The sequence below is a fragment of the Macaca thibetana genome, chromosome 12 (assembly GCF_024542745.1).
Source record: "Macaca thibetana thibetana isolate TM-01 chromosome 12, ASM2454274v1, whole genome shotgun sequence".
Classification (NCBI taxonomy): domain Eukaryota; kingdom Metazoa; phylum Chordata; class Mammalia; order Primates; family Cercopithecidae; genus Macaca; species Macaca thibetana.
The window spans coordinates 77592741-77613166 of NC_065589.1; the positions used below are offsets into that span (position 1 = coordinate 77592741).

General features: G+C 35.4%; 1 protein-coding gene across 3 annotated transcripts in view; it reads right to left on the bottom strand.

Moving 5' to 3' along the window:
- SCN2A (sodium voltage-gated channel alpha subunit 2) overlaps positions 1-20426 on the bottom strand; it is a 163825-nt gene that overhangs the window by 89169 nt on the left and 54230 nt on the right. Inside the window, exons 1-8 of one of the 3 annotated variants that reach the window (XM_050752893.1) lie at positions 18677-18769; positions 16725-17042; positions 15677-15795; positions 5139-5228; positions 4281-4409; positions 3633-3724; positions 2480-2752; positions 991-1054 (exon numbers count right to left, since the gene is read on the bottom strand). In XM_050752893.1, the coding sequence (XP_050608850.1) occupies positions 991-1054; positions 2480-2752; positions 3633-3724; positions 4281-4409; positions 5139-5228; positions 15677-15795; positions 16725-16991 (1034 nt within the window). In that variant the 5' untranslated portion in view covers positions 16992-17042; positions 18677-18769. Of the gene's footprint in view, positions 1-990; positions 1055-2479; positions 2753-3632; positions 3725-4280; positions 4410-5138; positions 5229-15676; positions 15796-16724; positions 17045-18676; positions 18770-20426 lie in introns of those variants that run through there. The other 2 variants (XM_050752895.1, XM_050752894.1) reach the window with 2 other exon arrangements.

Below are 20426 nucleotides of genomic sequence, written 5' to 3' on the forward strand. Positions count from 1 at the left end.
CTTCAGGCACCTCGCATGTGAGAATGGGCTAATAAGAGAACCTGTCTCACGAATTTGCAAACATTGAAGAAGATAGTGTATGTAAAGCATTTAGTACACTACACACAAGGAATGAAAATCAATTGATTTACTTATCATTGGAAGCTGAAGATAAAGGAAGCATAGTGCTGATCATAAAAGTCAAATGGAAAGCCTATTATCACTGGGAATTTTGCTACAGGTATTAGCTACTAATGTCCACAGTATCATCGTCCAAAGAAAGTACGTTAGACTTTTGTGTGTGACTCTAAAATCTTGCTAAATAGAGAACATTAACTGCATTTTAAAATTTTCCTAGGCTTTAGTTCCATGTTTCTTAATAGCAAACATTTGGGTGATCCCAATAATAACAATTACAAGCACTTATTGAGCGATCTAAACAGCTATACATTTATTAATCCACTTCATCATCACAAAAACCCTATTATTATCCCATTTGTCATATGAGGAAATGAAGACAAGTAGAAGTGAGATTATATGATGGAGTCAAAGTCTGAATCTATGCAGACTCTCCAGTTTATGTTTTTAACCACTTTGCTAACATATGCTAAATACTCCCCATATCTCAGATATTAACATTATCTTCAGAGATCTTACATTTTAAGCCATGGAGAACACATTAGTATATATAAAATATCACACTTATAAAAAGTATGTGCTTAAAAATTCTATTGAGCTTCAGATGCATATTATACTGTTTTATTCTCTATTTTACATTGAATTAATTTGGAAGATTAGATGTGACCTAGCATAGAAAAATAATTGCAGCAAATGACTGTGTGAAGGAGGTGAGAATCTACACTTACCCTGGCTATTCTGAGAGTCACCGTGAAGTAGAATTTATGGAGGGTTTCGAGTGAGGAGTGAGTGGGACTGGATGAGTGGGAGGTGGCAGGTTGTTGACACTGATGGAGTAGTGTGGACTGAAACTCAGTAGGAAGCATCACTTACCCTGCATCTGAGCTGTTGCCACAAAGCAGAGCATCATTTTGCCCTTCTAAAAAATAAAAGTGACCTATTTGAAGAGAAAGGAATAGAAAGAATCATTAAAAGCCTGTAAAACACTTCAGTCACCCCATTTAGGTGGCAAAGCTCACAAATGTTTTCAAACATAATGAGATGGATAAACTAATAAATACATATGGCTAAAGAGATTTTTCAAAATGTTGAACAAATAATATATAACATTTTTGATTATACAAATGGTTAGCAAATCTATGTTAAAAATGTTCAGAACGAATTACTATGATAACATTCTTACATCAGCATTCATTGCAAATATAAGCTCAAATTGCGTGGGATACATCAAGAAAGAGCTGCCAGTCTATTGCTGGGTACAAAAAGTAAGAAAGAAGAAAGCCTTGTTGTGTCTAGGTGTTTTCATGCAAATAAAATTTTACTTTACATATACTTTTTTTCCCTGGGCTCCAAATAGATTCAGACATTTTTTTCCTGCCAATTTTAACTTCATTTCCTGTGAGAAGTGGGCTTAGGTATTTATTCCCTCTTATGATGCTGTAAATAAGTGTTTTGCTTGAAATTTTGCTTGATTTCTGCCTTTCAAATGAAGAAAATAAACTTGTTTCTTTGGAGAGATATGTTGTCTAAGTTTATCTAGCTTTTATTTTTAAGCTATGGAGAACTATTTAGTTTTTATTTTTAAGGTATTGCATATAACTTCAGTAAGTTGCAAAGATGATCTCAGAAAACATGCACACACATGCAAACATATGTATTTTTGTATTAACATACAAACATGCACACACATAAGAAAAATGACAGAGGGGCTAGGCTCAATGTTAAGAAATCATGCTGAACTATATGACATGAGATTATTCTGATGTTCATACCTTAAATATAATCAAACTAAACTGGTAACTACAATACAACGATGACACTAAAGGTACTAATTAGAGTATGAATAAGTGAATGGCTAAATCAGGATTACTTAACCTTTTGAGGAGCGCACAAATTATTATTTCATCTTGGTAAATGGTTTCTCTATTTTCAGATACAGCATGTGTGCTCAATATATATGTTGCATCAACCAAATAGGGCCAAATTATTTCCCTTCAGTCTTCTTAACACATTTCAGTGGAATATGCTGAATAGTTCAAACTACTGATTTATTTATTAAAATGACTGAAAAATGCCTGATTAATGCCTACCAAATAAACATTTTTTAATATGGCATAATACAAAATTACTTTCAACATGAGTATAAGACAATACATTTTCAAATGAGAACTTTTACTATATCAATGGACAGATAAGAAAAAAAGGAATAAGGTATCATTTGATATCTCTATTATATGTATTAAATCATCTTAAATTAGTCTAAGTCACTTGGTTCACATCTAAATTGAGATAATTTCTATGATATATAATATTCAATATTTAGAGAACTAAACAACTTAATGGTTTATAGAGTATATCTTACTTTTATCCTCAATATATTCATCCCAGTTAAACATGCTCACTGTCCTATTGAAAGTGGTACCATTCCCATCCAATGAGTTGTTAAAGAAGGAAGTAATATTTATTTCAAAGGAAGAGTTATCTGGAGGCCATTGCAAACATTTATTTCGTAGGTTGCCCATGAACAACTGTAATCCTATTAGCGCAAACACGCTTAGACAGAACACAGTCAAGATCATGACATCAGAAAGCTTCTTCACTGACTGGATCAGGGCCCCCACAATGGTCTTCAGGCCTACAAATAAAATCAGAAGGAGGAATTTAAATATACTACTCAACAGCTATTTTACTGGCAAAAATATCATGAGCTTGTCCTGGAAAATAAAAGTGTCATGCAGAACGCCAACAATATTAGTTCAATGTTTGTGATTGAATAACATTTTCATGAAAAGCCTGCTAGCTGGTGAAAATGAATGAAAGCAGAACTTGTACGTTCATTAGAAAACTGTGAATGGAAATGAACCAAATGTGTATTTCCAAACACTCCTTAGAGCAAAAGAATGATTTTGTTATTCATGCTTAAACATCAACCTTGTGTAAATATTTTGCTTTTATTTGCAGATGTCTTACTTCCTAACCCCTTACTGGTTTTAGAAAAGTCTATATGAATAGAGTAGTAAGAAATCTTGAAGTCGATGAATTATGAGGTTATATATTTGTGAATTCGGCAAGCTTGAGTATGGGTTAAAAAAAGGAAGACATCTGAAGTCTGAGCCCCATGCAGCACTCATGCTATCCCTTGCTCTTTCATTTATCTGCAGCTTAAAAGATTGCCAGTTTTAGGCCTAAATTGTCAAATTTGCATCAATCTGAATGTCTCATAGTTTAGCTTCTATGCGGAAAGCTTGATGTTATAGGATGCAAACCATGTAGCCTGTTACTGCAAATGCCTCATGCAACACTTGTTAAACTCAAAGGCTGATTTAGAATAGTTTTAAAGAAAGCAATGAGTAAAAAGCAAAGAATCAAATCCATCCAAAAAATGATGTACCAATTCTTGCTTTTTTTACATATTTATTTGCAATATGCAACTAGCAACAAGGCTTCTGCACAAAAGCTGTGATTGTAGCACCACTGTAGCTAAAGTCAGCCTCGGTGTTTAACCTAGCTCTCACCTGGAATGACTGAAATTGTTTTCAATGCTCGGAGAACTCTGAATGTTCTCAACGCTGAGACATTGCCCAGGTCCACAAACTCTGTCACATATCTGTAATAGGGGGTTCACACACAAACACAATGACAGAACACAAGAAACAGTTGGAGATATAAGGGGCCTACCACCTTATACCATTTTCTTCTTACCTGGAATTACAGAAATAGTTTTCAAAGCTCTCAAGACTCTGAAAGTTCGAAGAGCTGAAACATTGCCTAGGTTTACAAATTCTGTTACATACCTGTAGAATTAAATCAGAGTTATTCAGAATTTAGGGAAATCTACGTCTGCCTTGGTCTTTCATCAAGACCTTTTAATTTCATGAGTGTTGCCATCAGATTTCCCAATTAAGAGGAAAATGGCATTGTCATCAATCATAATCTCTGTTATTTGGGAAACTTTATTACTTTACAGTGCTAACTGAAACCAAAGCCATGTAATTTACTATGATAGTTCCTAATTTCTCCAAACTGAATAATTTGATTGGAAGAAAAATATGATTACTAAGAAAAATGCTTGGTCTGTCAAGGCAAGCCACCAAGGAAAATATAGTATAGGCTCCCACCAGTGATTTACTCTTCCAGGATAGAAAATGTATTAAGATACTTACGCAAAAGTAATGACTGTGAAATCCAACCAATTCCATGGATCTCGTAAAAATGTGAAATCTTCTAAACAAAAGCCCCTTGCAAGTATTTTAATAAGTGATTCAAAAGTATAAATTCCTGTAAAGGTATACCTGAGAGAAAATAGCCAAGTTCACATTAAAAATCTAGTGGTTAATTTACATGTACATATCTTAAAGATGACATAAACAGCAAACAAAAATTAGACACTTCCATGTTGGTCTCCCTATGATACAGAGTTTAGGTGGAGCTTAAGTCAAAAAAGAAACATTAAATTCCAAAAGACATTCTCATTGACTAAATAAATAAATATTGCGTTTTCCACATTAATTAATTTAAAGGATCCAAATAATGTGGCTCTATGTGAAGACATAATCTGAAATACACTGCCCTTCAGTCTGATTGGAGCAAATAGGTATTAATCCAAAAATGAGTGAAGCATTTGTATTTTATAAAATGTGCACCATTAAAAGTCATCAAACATATCCTAGTAACACGTAGAACTGTGATAGTCATTTAAAAAGGAACATAAAAACTATGTATACTTTTTATCCATAGATTTTAGTAAATCACTGGTGATCTTCAAAAGAGCATTAAGACTCACAAAGAAGATAAAGGGCTGCAGATAACGGCAGTCAAACTAGTGCAGTAATTTGCGCAACTGAGTGAGCCCACTACAAGCTTTGTCCTAGAAGGCATTTCATGATACACATGAACTTGAATCGGGGTCTGGTAAACAGTAGCTAACATGATTTGTTAAAGAAATTGAGGAGGTCTCAAGGTGTTAAAAGCACATTACGAAACATAAAGGGAGGTCAATATTGAAAAATATTTATACTTACTCCACATTCTTTGTCCAGTCTGGAGGGTTACTCATGGTCATAAATACACAGTTGGTAAGAATAGTGCACATAATGAGCATATTGAATAAAGTAGAAGAATATCGTCAAGGAAGACAAAGTTCAATGGAAAAATCTTACTTTCATGCACTACCATGCCTTCACCACCATGAAGTTTAAAACTTTAGTGCTTATTATTATTTTGTTGTTTATTATTCTATCCTTGACCTTTTTTTTTGCCATTTCTGTAACTCAACAACCTCATATTTACATTTGTCTTCAGGCCAAGCCATCAACTATTTTGAGGCTATTTAGGTACCTTTAGTAATTAAAAAGATTAAATGCAAAGAAATTAGTTCATCGGTGAATAATTTATCAATTTAAATTTTATTAATGACAGACTCAACTGAACAATAAAACTGCAAGTTCATCATGTATGTAAACCCTGGCAAAAATTCAACAAGAGAATTCAAGTAATTAATTAAGTGTATTATAACATCATTCTAAAAGTCACCCTGGTGGAATATCTTATAAGGTCCTTTCTAAACAGAGTGTATAATATACTACAACTGCTCATAAAATTCTGAACTATGAGAGAAGATGGCAGGTATTAGCACTGTCATTTCTGGGGTTTGTAACTAAGGCAAAATTACTTATTAAGTTCCCCAAATCTCAATTGACTTGGTTATAAAAGTAAGAAAAAGTAATCATTTAACAGGATTGCTATGAAGATCAAATTTGTTAAAATATGTAAGTCTCCTGCAACTTAATGGCCATAGTGCATAATAGATGTTCAATAAATTGCTTCCTGAATCATAGAGAATACAGTTTATTATAAATATTGGGTTGGTTTCACCCTATCCCACTTTGTCTTTGCAGGTATAGTCAATGCCCTTCCCTTTCCTTGACATTAAAAAACAGGAAAAGACAAAAACTAAAACAACTATTTAAGAAAATATTCAGTACTCAGATAACAGTAATGACTTTCATATTTAATAAAAAGCACAATAAAGATTTAGTTGCAATTATGTAAAGCGGCACTCTTTATCAGTGTGAATCTGGACACAATTATAAAAATCCCAGAGAGGAAATACATGCTCTTCATATCTTTTCTCACTCCTAATGTTTTTACTATAAATCATACATTACTTATACATAACAAAATATCAACACTATTATAACTGGACAATGTTGTGTTGATCTAGAAAGGAAGTTCATTTACACCGAGTACTGGTTTTGGTCAAAACAATAATAGTAGTTATTATTTTTTAATTTTAGTAGCTGTGCTGGAAGGCCCATGCTTAATTCTCAGTTTTTCCATCCATATGAAAACACTCATAAGTAAATGATCTGCATCAGCCACGTGAGGGCACTATAATCTAGAGAAAACACACACACACACACACACACACACACACACACACACACAAAAATACCATTTCAAAGAAGAAACACTTAATTTTTCTTTATTGCTAAAACAAACAAAAAACTAAATTAAATAAAGAATGACTTGCTATTGGTATATAAAACTAGACGGTCCCCTGTGCCTGTTGGTCTGCTGAGCCTTGTTGGGAAAATAACACCCCGTGGCAGATTGGCACCATTCTAAATTAATGATCACAAACCTCAGTGGTCCTCAACACAGTCCTGTATTTTCCCACTTGGCTCCATCTCCTACTCTCTGCAAAGAAAGTTTCAAATATTCTGCACTTTCCTTCAACTTCCAACCTTCATCTTTATTTCCACTCCATTTCAAGCTGAAAACTTATTTTCTACTTTACAGAGAACAGACAGTATCATAATGCCCCTCCTCCACTTCCCACCCCCAAATCAACAAACTTCTCCACATTGAGACCAATCCTTTCCTCCTTCCTGTTATAGTGGGGAAGTTTCCAATCCCTCCACCTGTATTCTGGACACCTTCCCCCTTCCAGAAGACTTGAGCAATCTCTTATCTCTCTCTTTTCTTACCCTTAATGGCCCCCACCTTACTGGCTTTTTCCTATCAACACAAACTTGCTTATGTCTCCCTTGTCCTGGCATGGGGGAATGGATATTTCTCTCCTATGACTCCCAACCCTCCTTAACTATTTACAGCCCTATCTCCCTTTTCCATATCATGGCCAAACTTTTGAAAGAGCTCCTTATCTTTCCTTTTCTTATATATCTATCACATATTCAGCCTACCAGCTTTTCTTTCTAAAGATGACAACATCTTCACGTTTTGTCACTAAAAACAAAAGGATAATTTGAGTTTATATTTGATGTGCTTTCTGAACAGCATTCAACAAGAATGGTTCCTCCCCTTTGCAGTAAGTTATCTTGCCTCTGCTTTCAGGAGGTTCCAATTCCCTGGCTTCTTCGTGCCTCAGAGCACCAGTTTCTCTGTATTCTTTGAAATGTGGCATTTTTCTTTTTGAAAAGAAAGACGTAAGGTATGTAAGCCATCTACCTCTCTTCTACTCTCCTCATCCTAGTGTAGCCCATAGACAAACTTTGCTCAACAAGCATAACCATTATGTACCCACCAGTCTCAGGTACTTCTCTCCAAGCGAAACTTCTCTTCTGAATTCCACATACTTGATTGTCCATATGGCATCTGTACTTACATATCTTATCAACACTTCAAATTTTGAATTCTAAAACTGAACTTTTGAAAAGTATCTTTTCATCTACCCCTCCGCTCCTGCTAATTGCTTACTCCTTTGACACCTCTGTCTTACAAAATGTGCATAGTATACCCAGAGACCTATGAGAAATCTTAGATTGCTGTCTCTCCTTAAACGTTCACATCTAATTAACTATGAAATATTGTCAATTCTGCCTGCTATCTCTGGATTCAGTTACTCTTTTCCATGCCCATATCACTGCATGGTCCAAGTGTCTGTCAAGACTAGCATCAAGTCTAATAGTCCATCTAGATTATTGCAGTCTCCTCTAAACTGATCTTTCCAAATTCATGTTAGTCTCCATTTAATCCATTCTGCATACTGTGCTAAAATGACAATTGTAAATGTAATATGAATCATTTTGGTAGCTTTCTATTACTCTTAAGAAGACGATCAAATGTCTTAACATAGAGTCAAGACACTAGGAGGTCTGATCCCTGTCTACTTCTCCAGTTTCATTTTCTTTTCTGTTCATTGAATTATCCCCATTTGGATAATACTGTAATTATTTTAGGTTGTCAAATGTTATGAATGTTTTATATGCTGTTTCTGACATTAGGGTCTTGGAAATGTCACCTCTCTTTTTCTTCAGTACTCAGATTGGCCTACTACCAGTTATATACCCCTGCAGCACTTATATTATTCCTGTAATGACAAGTTTTAATGATGATCTTCTCAACTACTCTCTGAGCTTCATGAGGACAGGAATCATGTCTATATTACTCACCATTATAGCCTTGCTATTTCATATAGTGTCAGTTGACTATTGAATGAAATTAATTTTGCAATTCATTTGTTATTAAATGGAGTTTTAAAAAATAATTTTTGATAAGTTATTAAAAAATACAACTTAAAGTTTGTCTTCAAGTATATTATTGGCCAGGTGCCATGGCTTGAGCCTATAATCTCAGCATTTCAGGAACCAAGGTGGGCAGATCATTTGAGGTCAGGAGTTTTGAGACCAGCCTGAGTAAAATGGTGAAACTCCATCTCTACTAAAAATACAAAAATTAGCCAGGCATGGTAACTCATGCCTGTAGTCCCAGCTAATCAGGAGGCTGAGGCAGGGGAATCACTTGAACCCAGGAGGCAGAGGTAGCAGTGAGCCGAGATCATGCCATTGCACTCCAGCCTGGGTGACAGAGTGAGACTCTGTCTAAAATATATAGACATATTGTTTACACAAGTTTCTACATTTTTTGAGGGTAAAATATAGGATAAATATAAGGTGGAAATTAACAGCCTAATGCGATTATGCTGCATAATGGACTTGGCAATGGTTTTATGACACTTAAAAACACTCTTTATAGTGGTAAAACTTAGTTATATATAAGGTAAAATATATATTTCAATATTAATTAACAAGAGAAATAATTATTTTCTAATTAGTTACTGATAATAAGTCAAAAACAGGCATTTTCCTTATTTCATGGCTATCTTTTCTTTTTTTTTTTTTGAGACGGAGTCTCGCTCTGTCGCCCAGGTTGGAGCGCAGTGGCGTCATTTCGGCTCAATGCAAGCTCTGCCTCCTGGGCCCACGTCATGGCTATCATTTTAATAAAAGTATACACTTAAGTTAAAAATTCTGACACACAAAAAGAACAATTTTGCTTTTAGTAGAAAAAAGTAAATAACTAGGGTCAAGTTTTTACGCTTGCAGTTTGATAGGTATCTCTAAATAGAAAGGTTTAAAATTCATTAAGTTTCTAAATTATTGTCAATTTACTTCATCAGTCACGTAGTTTACAAATTACTGGATTCTGGTGAGTGACTGAAATAGTTTCAGATGATCTTAAAAATACTCAAATACAAAAGTATTTAATGTAGGTATGAATTTTGCATTGGTGATGCCATACATCAAAAAAGCATAGAAACTCCACATCAAGGCAGATTTTAAAAGGCTCAAACAAGTAGCAAAATGCATACATCCTATATTATTTTTTAAATATATAATCCAAGTCATAAAGTAGAGTACATTTTTCAAAAGAACACTGTATCCTGGAACAATGTTGCTTTAAGAACTTTGCAATGTGAAATAAAATAGAGGCAGATAAACCTTATATAATATCAGGGGACAAAGATATTTTTTAATCTATTAATTCCTTTATGCCAGGTATAAATAAAAGTGAGTAAACCTAATGATTGATATTAACCTGAGAGTTGGCAAATGTAAAATATTTCCTATGTGTATATGATGAAGAAACACTTCTTCAAGTTTTTACTGAAAATTGTTTAAGTAGCCCTTGATACGGAGCCCTGGATCATCACAACACTGGCACGCCCACCCCGTCTCCATAGAGGGAGGATGAAGCACCGTGAGATTTAGAGCAATGAACCATGGATCAGATACATCCCTTACCAGCTGTGTGGGCTTCAGTGACTTGTTTAATTCTTTGAGGCTCAGTTTGCTTATATAAATGTGGACAATACTTTTCTTACAGTATACAGGCATTATCCACTAAGATAATAATTATTAGTTTATTACCATTAATAATTCATTTGTTGAGTATAAAATTACAGGGCATTTCTTTGTTATTCTATAGGAAGGAAAAGACATTATGCTCTGTTCAGAGACTTTGTAATAATGTATAATATCCAGAGACGTTGCAGAGGAGTTTTTAACCTATATATAAACTACAAGTAGAAGATAGCCTGATGTTAGAGATTTTCTAATGTAAAAATGTATAATTTGAAGTAGAATAGAATAGGTCTCTTTCTACATACCATTGCATATTTCTGAGCCAGCAGAAAAATTAAGTAAACGTAACATATACTGTTAAATATTGGATTGTTTAATTTTAATATGAACAAAGTCCTATTTGCCAGTAGATAACTAAATGATAACATATGAGCACTGAAAACAAAAGAAAGAGAAACTGTTGTGTCATCTGCTTTCATATAAACCTGTATATTTCTTTTCATGGAAAACCATGATATTTTATGTCTCGGTATGGACACCATGTAAAGAATTAGTAAGTTGGAGCATCTAAGGAGCACCTTTGAAATTCATAAAACAAGAACACTGGCAATGTCCCAAATATATTAAATCCGAGAGTTTAAAAATCATTTTTTTTCTGTTGGATGCAAAATGCTAAGAGCCGAGAATCAAAAAGCCCGGTCTGAAGTTTTAGCTCTGCCACTGACAGAAAATGTAGCCTTAGAAAAAACTAAATATCTCTGGGTTTCAGTGAACTCATCTACAAAATGAGACAGGACTGACCACATTGTTTGGGTCACTTGCAGGTCCAAACTCTGGTGCTATATAAAGATTTTGTTTGCAAACTCAGAGTAGTGATTTGTATAAAGTTCTTTGTGCAATTCCTTATGCAATACGAGAGTTTCCTTTTTGCTAATCTTACAGCAGTTGCTGCTAGAATTTTAGCTATTAGTGTCATAGATACCCTGTATTGAGTACCTACTAAGCACTAGGATGGGATCTGGTGCTAGATACTTGTCACAGATTTTATCATTATTAATGTCTAAACTGTGATTATAATTTTACAGATAGAGAAGCTGAGATTAGAAAGAATTGGAGTAACTTGGACCAAGGTCATATAGCTGAAAAGTAAATTTTAGAGATAGGGTTTGAATCTACGTTTTCTGATACCGAATCTTTGTTTTCCATTTTCCTACCATTTTCAAATGATAGGTAGGTCAGCATTACTAGTGTGATCTGGAGTGAGGGTCTCAGCTCTTTGGCAGCCTAGTCCCATGTCATGACTTTAAATACCAGCCATACACTGAGAGCTCCCAAAGTTGAACACCTCCAGCTCAACGCTTTTCTGAACTCCAGATTTGCATAGCCACCTAACTCCTCCGCTCCTCCAATGATGTCTAACAGGTGTCTCAAACATCACATGTTCAAAACCAAGCTCTTGATCTTACCCACCAAACTGGTTCACTCAAGTTGCCCCAAGCTCAGTCATTACAACTCCATTTTTCTTTCTTGAACAGACTAAATGCTTGGAATCATCCTTAGTCCCTCCCTTCCCCCTAGACCCCACAACCAATTGCTCAGAAAATCCTGTCAGCTCTTCTGCAAAATACCTCAAAATTTGATGACATTTTACCACCGTCATTGTTTCCACCATAGTCCAAGCCACCATGCTCTCTTGCCTTCATAATGACAGTCGGTCCCAGTCTCCTTGCTTCACTCTTTCCCCTTATGCAGTCTATTCTCCATGAAGCAGCCAGAGGATCTTTTAAATATGTGAGTCAGGTCATGATACCCTGCTACTGAAAACTCCCTGGAGTCTCATTCAGAGTAAATGTGGTGTCTTCACAACGACCCACTGCATCTCACCTACAACTTTAGCCCCTGACCTTCACTCCCACTGATGTCATCTCCTCGCTTCCTGCCTTTCCCACTCTGCTCCAGCCACTCAGGTCTGCTTGCTGATTCTTAAACATACTAGTTGCACCCCCGCCTTCAGACTTTACCTTCATATTTGCTGGTCTCCTTGAACTGACTTTAACCCTAGATTCCCATGTCTCACTCTCCTTTGCTTCCTTCGGATCTCTGCTCAACTGGTACCTTTTCAGAAAGGATTTTGCTGGCCATACAATCCAAAACTACACTTGTCACTCCTCCCTTTTACACTCATTTATTTTTCTTAGTAACACTTATCACTAGCTTCCCTTTGATGTATTTGTTTATTGTCTTTTTCCAAACACGCACACACACTCACATAAGAGTAGGAACTTCATTTCGTTCAGTGTTGCATCCCAATGCTTACAAGAATATCTACCACATGTTAGATACTCAGTAAGTACTTGCAAATGAACAAATGAGTAACAAATGCAAGATAAATTAGAGGAGTGTGCATATATTAACTTAAAATAATAAAAGCTGACAGGAAACACATTTAAAACCTTGGCAGGGAACTTTAGGAGCATAGATCATTTTTAACTTGTTTGTTATCTAGAAAATAAATCATGTTTTATTTAAATATCAAATAAGACACTAGGCACATGAGAAGAATTTTCAGTTTTCAAAATGCACCCTTGTTAAAATATCATAAGCATAATTTCTGATTCAGCCAAAATAAATTTTTCACAAAGCTAATTTGATACACAATAGCTCCTAATAGATAACAGTTATTTGAGAAACAAGTCAAGCTTTTTGTTGCAAATGGAGGTATTAGTCCAAGTTTAAAAACAAACTTCTTTAACATGAATGACTTTTTGTCGGTTTATAAACTAGTGGTAATAAATACACAATGACCTCACAACTGTGGCCAAACAACCATGACCATCTCTCCAAGCATTTTTAACTTACAGTAAAGGACACTGTACTTGAAGTCAGAAAATCAGGATTTGAGTCTAGGGTTTGCAACATGAGGAATAAAGGACAAAATTATTGTGAAAATGAGTTACTAACTACAGCATCTATATACCTCTAAGTTTACTAGGCTATTTGATCAATTGCATCACCAAAACATGGAAGGATTCATGTATCTTAGACTATCAGCCTCATTGCCTTTTGTTATATCTCTGCTCCAAGGTGAGACATCGAAATATAACGCTTTAAGTCAGGAAATTAGAGACTTTTTAAAATCCAATTTTCTACACTGGAAGAAATTTGTGACTCTAAGCCATCTGTAAACTTCTCAGAGTCAACAGCTCAGCTTGGCATACCTTAATAGATTTGCCTGGCTGGCTTCACATTTCAACCTGCATCACCTCACGCCTCCCAGTGACTTCAGCCTTTGGAGGGTGAGTTCCTGGGAAGCAAATACAAGCCCACAGATTCAAGTTGTATCTGGATATCTAGAGAGGTCCTGGCGAAAACTGTGTCCCTAGTACTCAGATTCTCTGATCGGAATTTCTTAAACTGCCCTTACCCTCTACCACTAGGAGTTTCTTTTCCAGGAGGTTTTAACGGGGATTCATAATCTCCTAGGATTTTTTTTTCAAGTGGGGACAATAGTTTTCATGAGATTTTCCATGGTCTATTACAAAAGTTTTAAGACAAAAATCTGCTTTTGTAAAAAGCAAATATATTGGGTTTTCTTAATTCCATCTCATCATTCAGATGCATGACAAGAAAGATTTTTTCTGATCCATTTAAACTTATTTTTTCACTTGTTTTGTATCTGATTCTCTAATCTCTGACTTTCTAGTCACTTATTTATTTAATGCATATTTTCCCAATATCTACTAGGAACAGAAGCCTGAATTTTTCACGTAATTTAAATATAAATTACTTTTGAATAAGGAACATACAATTATTTTAAAATATAATGAATAGTTTATGCAGAGATTTATTCACTGTACAGATTATAAATGTTTGAAACATAATAATAGATCATAATTTATAATCATGAGACCCAAATATAAATACCAACTTTATTATTCATTTCTAATGCTAACTCAAAGACATCTTTTTATCCACATCCAACTGGGTTTTTTATTTGGAAAACAGAGAGAGGTAAGAAAACATTATTGCTTAAGGTAATGCCAAGAAACCATGAAATCTTAAAACATGAAACATAAACATCAAATAAAAGATGTTGCTATCCATCTAAACTTGGAAAGAGGAACAACCTAGAGGCTAAAAGGAGACTTTACAGAATGTTATGCTTCTAAAGACAGCATTTGCCATACTGGTAGGCAAGTCTAGGGACATGCTTTACATCCCCTCCACCCAGAAATGACGTAAGTACCCTGTACCAGACTTATCCCATTTCCTGAATTCCTTACTTAATTTAATTCCATACCTTATCTAATTCAAATATTTTCTAGGCATGATAAAGGTGGAGAGTGTTTATACTGAAAGCCTTAATACCAGGCCCTGGGCTAACCACATCATGGAATTCCAAGCAACAATTCTTTCTAAAGAAGAAATAACATGCTGTCCTAATCTGAGGCTTTGCTTTATTTCAGTTCCCCTGCCTTACCTCTGGTTCCTGAAGCATAGCACTCCCCGTCCCATGACTTCTGTGTTCTTCCTGTAAATGCCCCTGCCCAACACAGCTTCAGTCTTCCAAGCCTTTGCTTCATTGATATTCCCAAGCCTGGCTGTCAGCAAGACAACTGTTTCTGGCCTAGAATAAAACCTCTCATTTCCAACTACTCTATTTAATTTCAAGGAATCAATCAAATTGCCATCTACCACCAAGCTGTCATCAATCTCATTTTTGGAAAGCAGGTGCATCAATAAGGAGTATAAAAAATAAAATGGGAATGTATATGGATAGATAGATATTAATCCTTTGGAGAGGGATAATTGTAGCAAGACGTGTGACTTGAATAAAACATAGAAACAGGTGATGAAAAGAAAAAGGAAGGAAAATAATAGAAAGTAGAAGATCAATAGGAAGGCTGTTGGGAAACAAATTTGGAAAAATATTTGAAAGGGTGTTATACCTATAGACACAATTATAAACACTTACTAACTCAAAGCTTTTAAATGCTAAAATAGAAGAAAGTCATAAAATTCAGACCAAAAACATATAAAATTGTATTCAGATTATGCATATTTATTTTCCAAATGTAAAGGCAGTAAAGAAAATTAGCTTATGGAGTTTACTCCCTTACCTAACATTGTAAATTGAAGACTTACAGGAGGAGAGCCTGGTAATATGGTCAAAATTAATGAGAAAGGATTGGATATGGCAAGCAATTCATAAGGGAGAAGAAAAAAGAAGAAAGAAGTAATAGTGAGTTGGGTAGAGAAGAAACACTTAGAAGATGGGGAAAAGTAATTCACTTACCTGTGATCTCATTTTGCAACATGCTAACTGTTGAGTAAAAGGAAAGAAAAAGAAATAACACATAACATTGCCAACCACAGATATTTTGGAAAACGTGTAGCTCAATAACTTGGTCAAAGAAGAAAATCATATTCAGTGACGATTTGAAAAAGGATATGAATGTACCAAAATCTTAATAGCTAATTTTCTAATAGGGTTGAAGGGAGTTAAAATGTAAAGGGCGGGGGTGGCACTGAATCGAGAGATTGCTTTCCCTTTATTCAATACTATAAACGTCTGAAAAAGAAAACACAACACATAAAACAAAATTTAGAATATATATGAAGAATATTTTAAGAGAAAAGTAAAACCATTATTTATAAATATTGCCCTGTAAAATAGTGTATAACATAATAATTACCAGCATATGATATGAAGATAGATGCTTTCTTTTTCTGAGCACTATAAACTTTCCTAAATTTGATAAATGACATGAGGTTTACAAAGAAAATCTGTGGTCAATGCCATAGGAATTCTTAGCATCTTTATCAAGTTTTAACGTTAGTATTTTAAAACCGCATTTATAATTCACCTAAAGCACAAAACTGAGGCTTTGATTACTTTTTTGGTTAGATAATTTTCTCATGAGAACTTCAAGGTTTTCCAGGTGTGTTCTTTGCTCAGAATCTTATTTGGCACCTACAAGTCACCTGCTATTATTTCTTCTTCTGTGGAGAGCAATAGAAAGGAGAAAGTATGGTATAAAGGAATAATTAAACCCACTGAAGATCAAAGTGACGTATGGAGAGCTAGAGACTGTAAAGAGGAATTTAGATACTACTCCTGCAAATATAAAAAATAAAATTTAAATATACTTCTAGTTTACAGTTTTTGCTTCTCAACATGATTAGGGAATCAGGGTCAATTTACACTTGGTTTAAGAATATAATTTGTATTCAGGAAGGTGAATAGGCTTTTGTCCTTCCTTAATTCCCGCGCTGGAGGATACCTCACCAGTTCTCTGCCTGTCTCACAAATGCAGGTTCAAATGAGTGCTTCCAAAAGACTTCTAGGATCATTGGTCCATTACACGGTCAGGCCCATCCAGCATCTTAGTGATACTTTAGACAGGGGGAAGGAGGCAAGCCTTCTTCACCATCATCCCTGGGACTAGCCCAGAACCAATTAGCAAATAAGCAGTGAAGGCAACTTGACTAAGAACTCACTTTCTTATTGATATAGTAGGGGTCCAGATCCTCCAGGGGCACTGACACCATCTCTGGAGGAATGTCTCCATAAATAAATGGAAGAGATTTTCCTGCTTCCAAGTCACTGTTTGGCTTTGGGCCATTTTCATCATCCTCATCCTTGCGTTCCTGTTTGGGTCTCTTAGCTTTCTCTTCTGCAATGCGTTGTTCAATAGCAGCAAGGGATTCCCTGGTAAAGAAGCGGAAGCTGTCAGGTCCTGGCGGTACCAGCACTGACTGTGCCATCTTTTCATCCTGCTCCTTTAATCACTGTTTAGCTCCTTGCATAAGAAAGTGCTACAGAAACAGGGAGGGAAAAAAAGCAACGGCTATTAGAATAAAAGGTGATTGTGTCAGTTACATGACACTGAGCACTGAGATACAGCATAGAAACCCAGATAGCTATAATATTTTTAAAGAAAGTTGTATTTGATATTCAGGGAATCTCATATATGCATCCATTTGCTCGCATGGAGATCTATCTTTCACATTCAGTAGGTGTCTATGAGGTAATCTAATCTCCCACTCCCAAAATGTTTTAAGTGATTGTGCTACTTGTGGGAAAATATGCAATTCAGAGCTCAGAAATGGAGGATACTGGTTTGTGCCTGCTGTTTCACTTGTGTGAATATTTTGGCAGCCATCTTTTTCAGCATTCTTTCTGAAAAAATAGCAGAGATTCAAAACAAGAGATGAAACATCACACTAAATTGTAGAACCTGAGCTGAGGATCTTGCACGTATCTCTCCATGTCTTTCCACGTGCCCTTTGGCTCACTTTATAACATTTAAGAGTTTATTCCAAGTCAATTCACTGGGTAAAAAGCTCTGGAAATCGTAAAATGCCAGGCTATGGAAACATAGGTAGATCCTGCTTGAAAGAAAGGGTTGGGAAGGAGCAGAAGATGCCTGGTTGTGTTTGGAACTGCTCGGAAGCTGCACAGGAAGAGACCCAGCTCCTGCCAAACCGGGCAGGAAGTCATCCACATCAGAGGTCTGTAGCTCGGACCCCCTGGCTTAGCAACCTGCTGCTAGCTAGTGTAATTGCTTCTTAAATTAACACATTTGCAGTACCTTAGGAAATACTGTAGAGATAGCCTATTTCCTCAAATAATGCCCATTTCACAAAAATGTAGCATCACAGTCTTAGTGTCCACATCAGAATTTGAATTTGAGAAAAAATAGTAAGTTTATGATAGTTTATCTTTTCATGCAAACTCTTATTATATGCATCTTTGCAATAACATAAATAGGTTTTACTGGTATTCAAATCATGTTTCACTAGACTAAAGTAGATAACTCAAAAGAGCACATCAGTCATTCCAAATGTTACCTCTGAACCAGTGGCAGGAGTTTCTACGCTATTTGAAACAATACAATCAACATCTTGACTCCTGAATGCCACTTAATCTATTTTTCCCATCTTTTCAAAAAATCAATCTATTTCACCCCCATACTATAGGAGTCAGAGTTGTCATTTAAATATATGAGATGCATTTTCTAAGAGTTAAATGTGTTATGCAGTTCACTTCTGCAGCATACACCAGATAAAACAGAGGGAAACCCAAAATAACAAAAACTACTGCACAGTTTTATTTTAAAAAATGTTGAAGTAAACCAGGACCTTTCAGCTACCAGCTAGCAGACTGCCCTCCCCAGTATTATAGTGCCTCCAAAACATACCTCATTTTTCTCACCCATCCCTACAGACCCTCATGCCTAGCGACAGACATAGGCATGAAGATGGTCCTTGCACACTGGGGGAGGAAACTGCCATGCCTGGATTCTCTAATAGAAGAGACATGCTAAAACATGCAGCCAGCAGCTTCAAAATGAAAGTGGTCCCTCTGCAGATTTCCCCAAGGATTCTACTACTGTAAAGGTAGAGAAGCATCACAGAGAATAAGCATAATAAGAATATTAAAACATTACCCCTGTAGAATCTTTTACACCCAGAGTTTGAGATTGATAAGCTGGTACCAAGAAGACTGCAGCTAAAATTCCATCATGCTTTAAAAAAAAAAAAAAAAAAAAAAATTCTTTTTTTTTTTTTTTTTTAAATTCTCCTTCAAAGACCACACCTAACTTCCTGTAAAAGGATTCTGGTAACTGAAGTAAGAAGAGGCATTTCCTGTACAGGGACTACAAAATGGCATTATTGTAACTACCACTAGAGGGCGGGGAACTGTGAAGAGAAACACCTTCGCAGCGTACACACAGACATATGTCTGAAACAGCCCAAAGCTTTCAGTTGTGGAACTGATCTTCCACAGGCTTTTCTTGGAACGAAACATTAAAACTTTGCTGATTTTAAGTTAATTTTGTTAACCAATAATGCTTCTCCTCATGCTTTTTATTTGCTAGGTCAAAAAGTCATTCAATCAATATAAAGAATTCAACTTAAAAGTAAAGAGAAAGTACAGTAGTGAACTGCTTAATGGCATTTTTGGTCAATGACAGATCACATATACGACATGGTCGCAAAAAATTAGAATACTATATTTTTTACTGTACCTTGTCTATATTTAGATGTGTTTAGATACACAAATACCATTGTGTTACAATTGCCTGCAGTATTCAGTACTGTAACATCCAGTATAGTTTTGTAGCCTAGGAACAATAAGCTATACCACCTAGCCTAGTTGTGTAATAGGCTCTACCATCTAGGTTTTATGTACACTCTATGAGGTACACAAAATGACAAAAATCACCTAACAACACATTTCTCAGAATATATCTTGGTCCTTAAGCAAAGCATGACTGTAAATAGGGAAGGGTTAAAAATAAAAACTCATATTAAACAGCAATTAACCCTTACTATATGTAAGTTAAAAATAAAAATTCATATTAAACAGTAATTACTGTATGTAGGCTTGTAGCCTAGGAACTACAAACATACAGTAGGATTTGATATTAGCCTCAGCCCCAAATAATCTGAAATCCAATATAGTCGTTGCTAATTCAATAAAGAGATGGCTTGTGCCACACAAGTTAACTCTCTCTAGAAAAAATATTAACCCAATGAGACACCAATCTTATTTATCTCGAATTTAAGTCACTAAAAAGCAACCAGAAAAAAAGAATTGATAAACCAGTGAGATTCTAAATGCTAGGCTTTCAATTAATATCATAGTGAAAATTTGAGGACTTACTGAGTGCCAGTCACTTGGCTAAGATGTTTACTGTATTATTTCATCCTCCACACAACCCTATTGGGTAAATGCTTTCATTATCCTTATTTGCAAACTGAAGTAACGACATACACTGAAATTAGGAAAAGTCTCCTAAGATCATACAGGCAAGATTCAAACTCAAAATCTGATAGCAAAAATCTGTGATCATTACTCAATCATAAAAAGAAAACAGGCACTGACACCAATTATAATTAGAACAGTTCTAATTGTTAAATCAATATATTTCATACTTTCTGGCTTCATCATTTTCACTGGAAAATGTATTTGTTGGGCAGAAACAGAAAACAAAACAACACACCTTCTCACTTATAAGTGGGAGCTAAACACTGGGTACACATAGACATAAACATGGGAACAAGAGACACTGTGGACTATAAGAGGGTATAGGGTGGGGGAGGCAAGTGTTGAAAAACTACCTATTGCTTGTTACCTGGGTGGCAGGTTCAATCGTGCCCTCAAACTTCGGCATCATGCAATATACCATCATA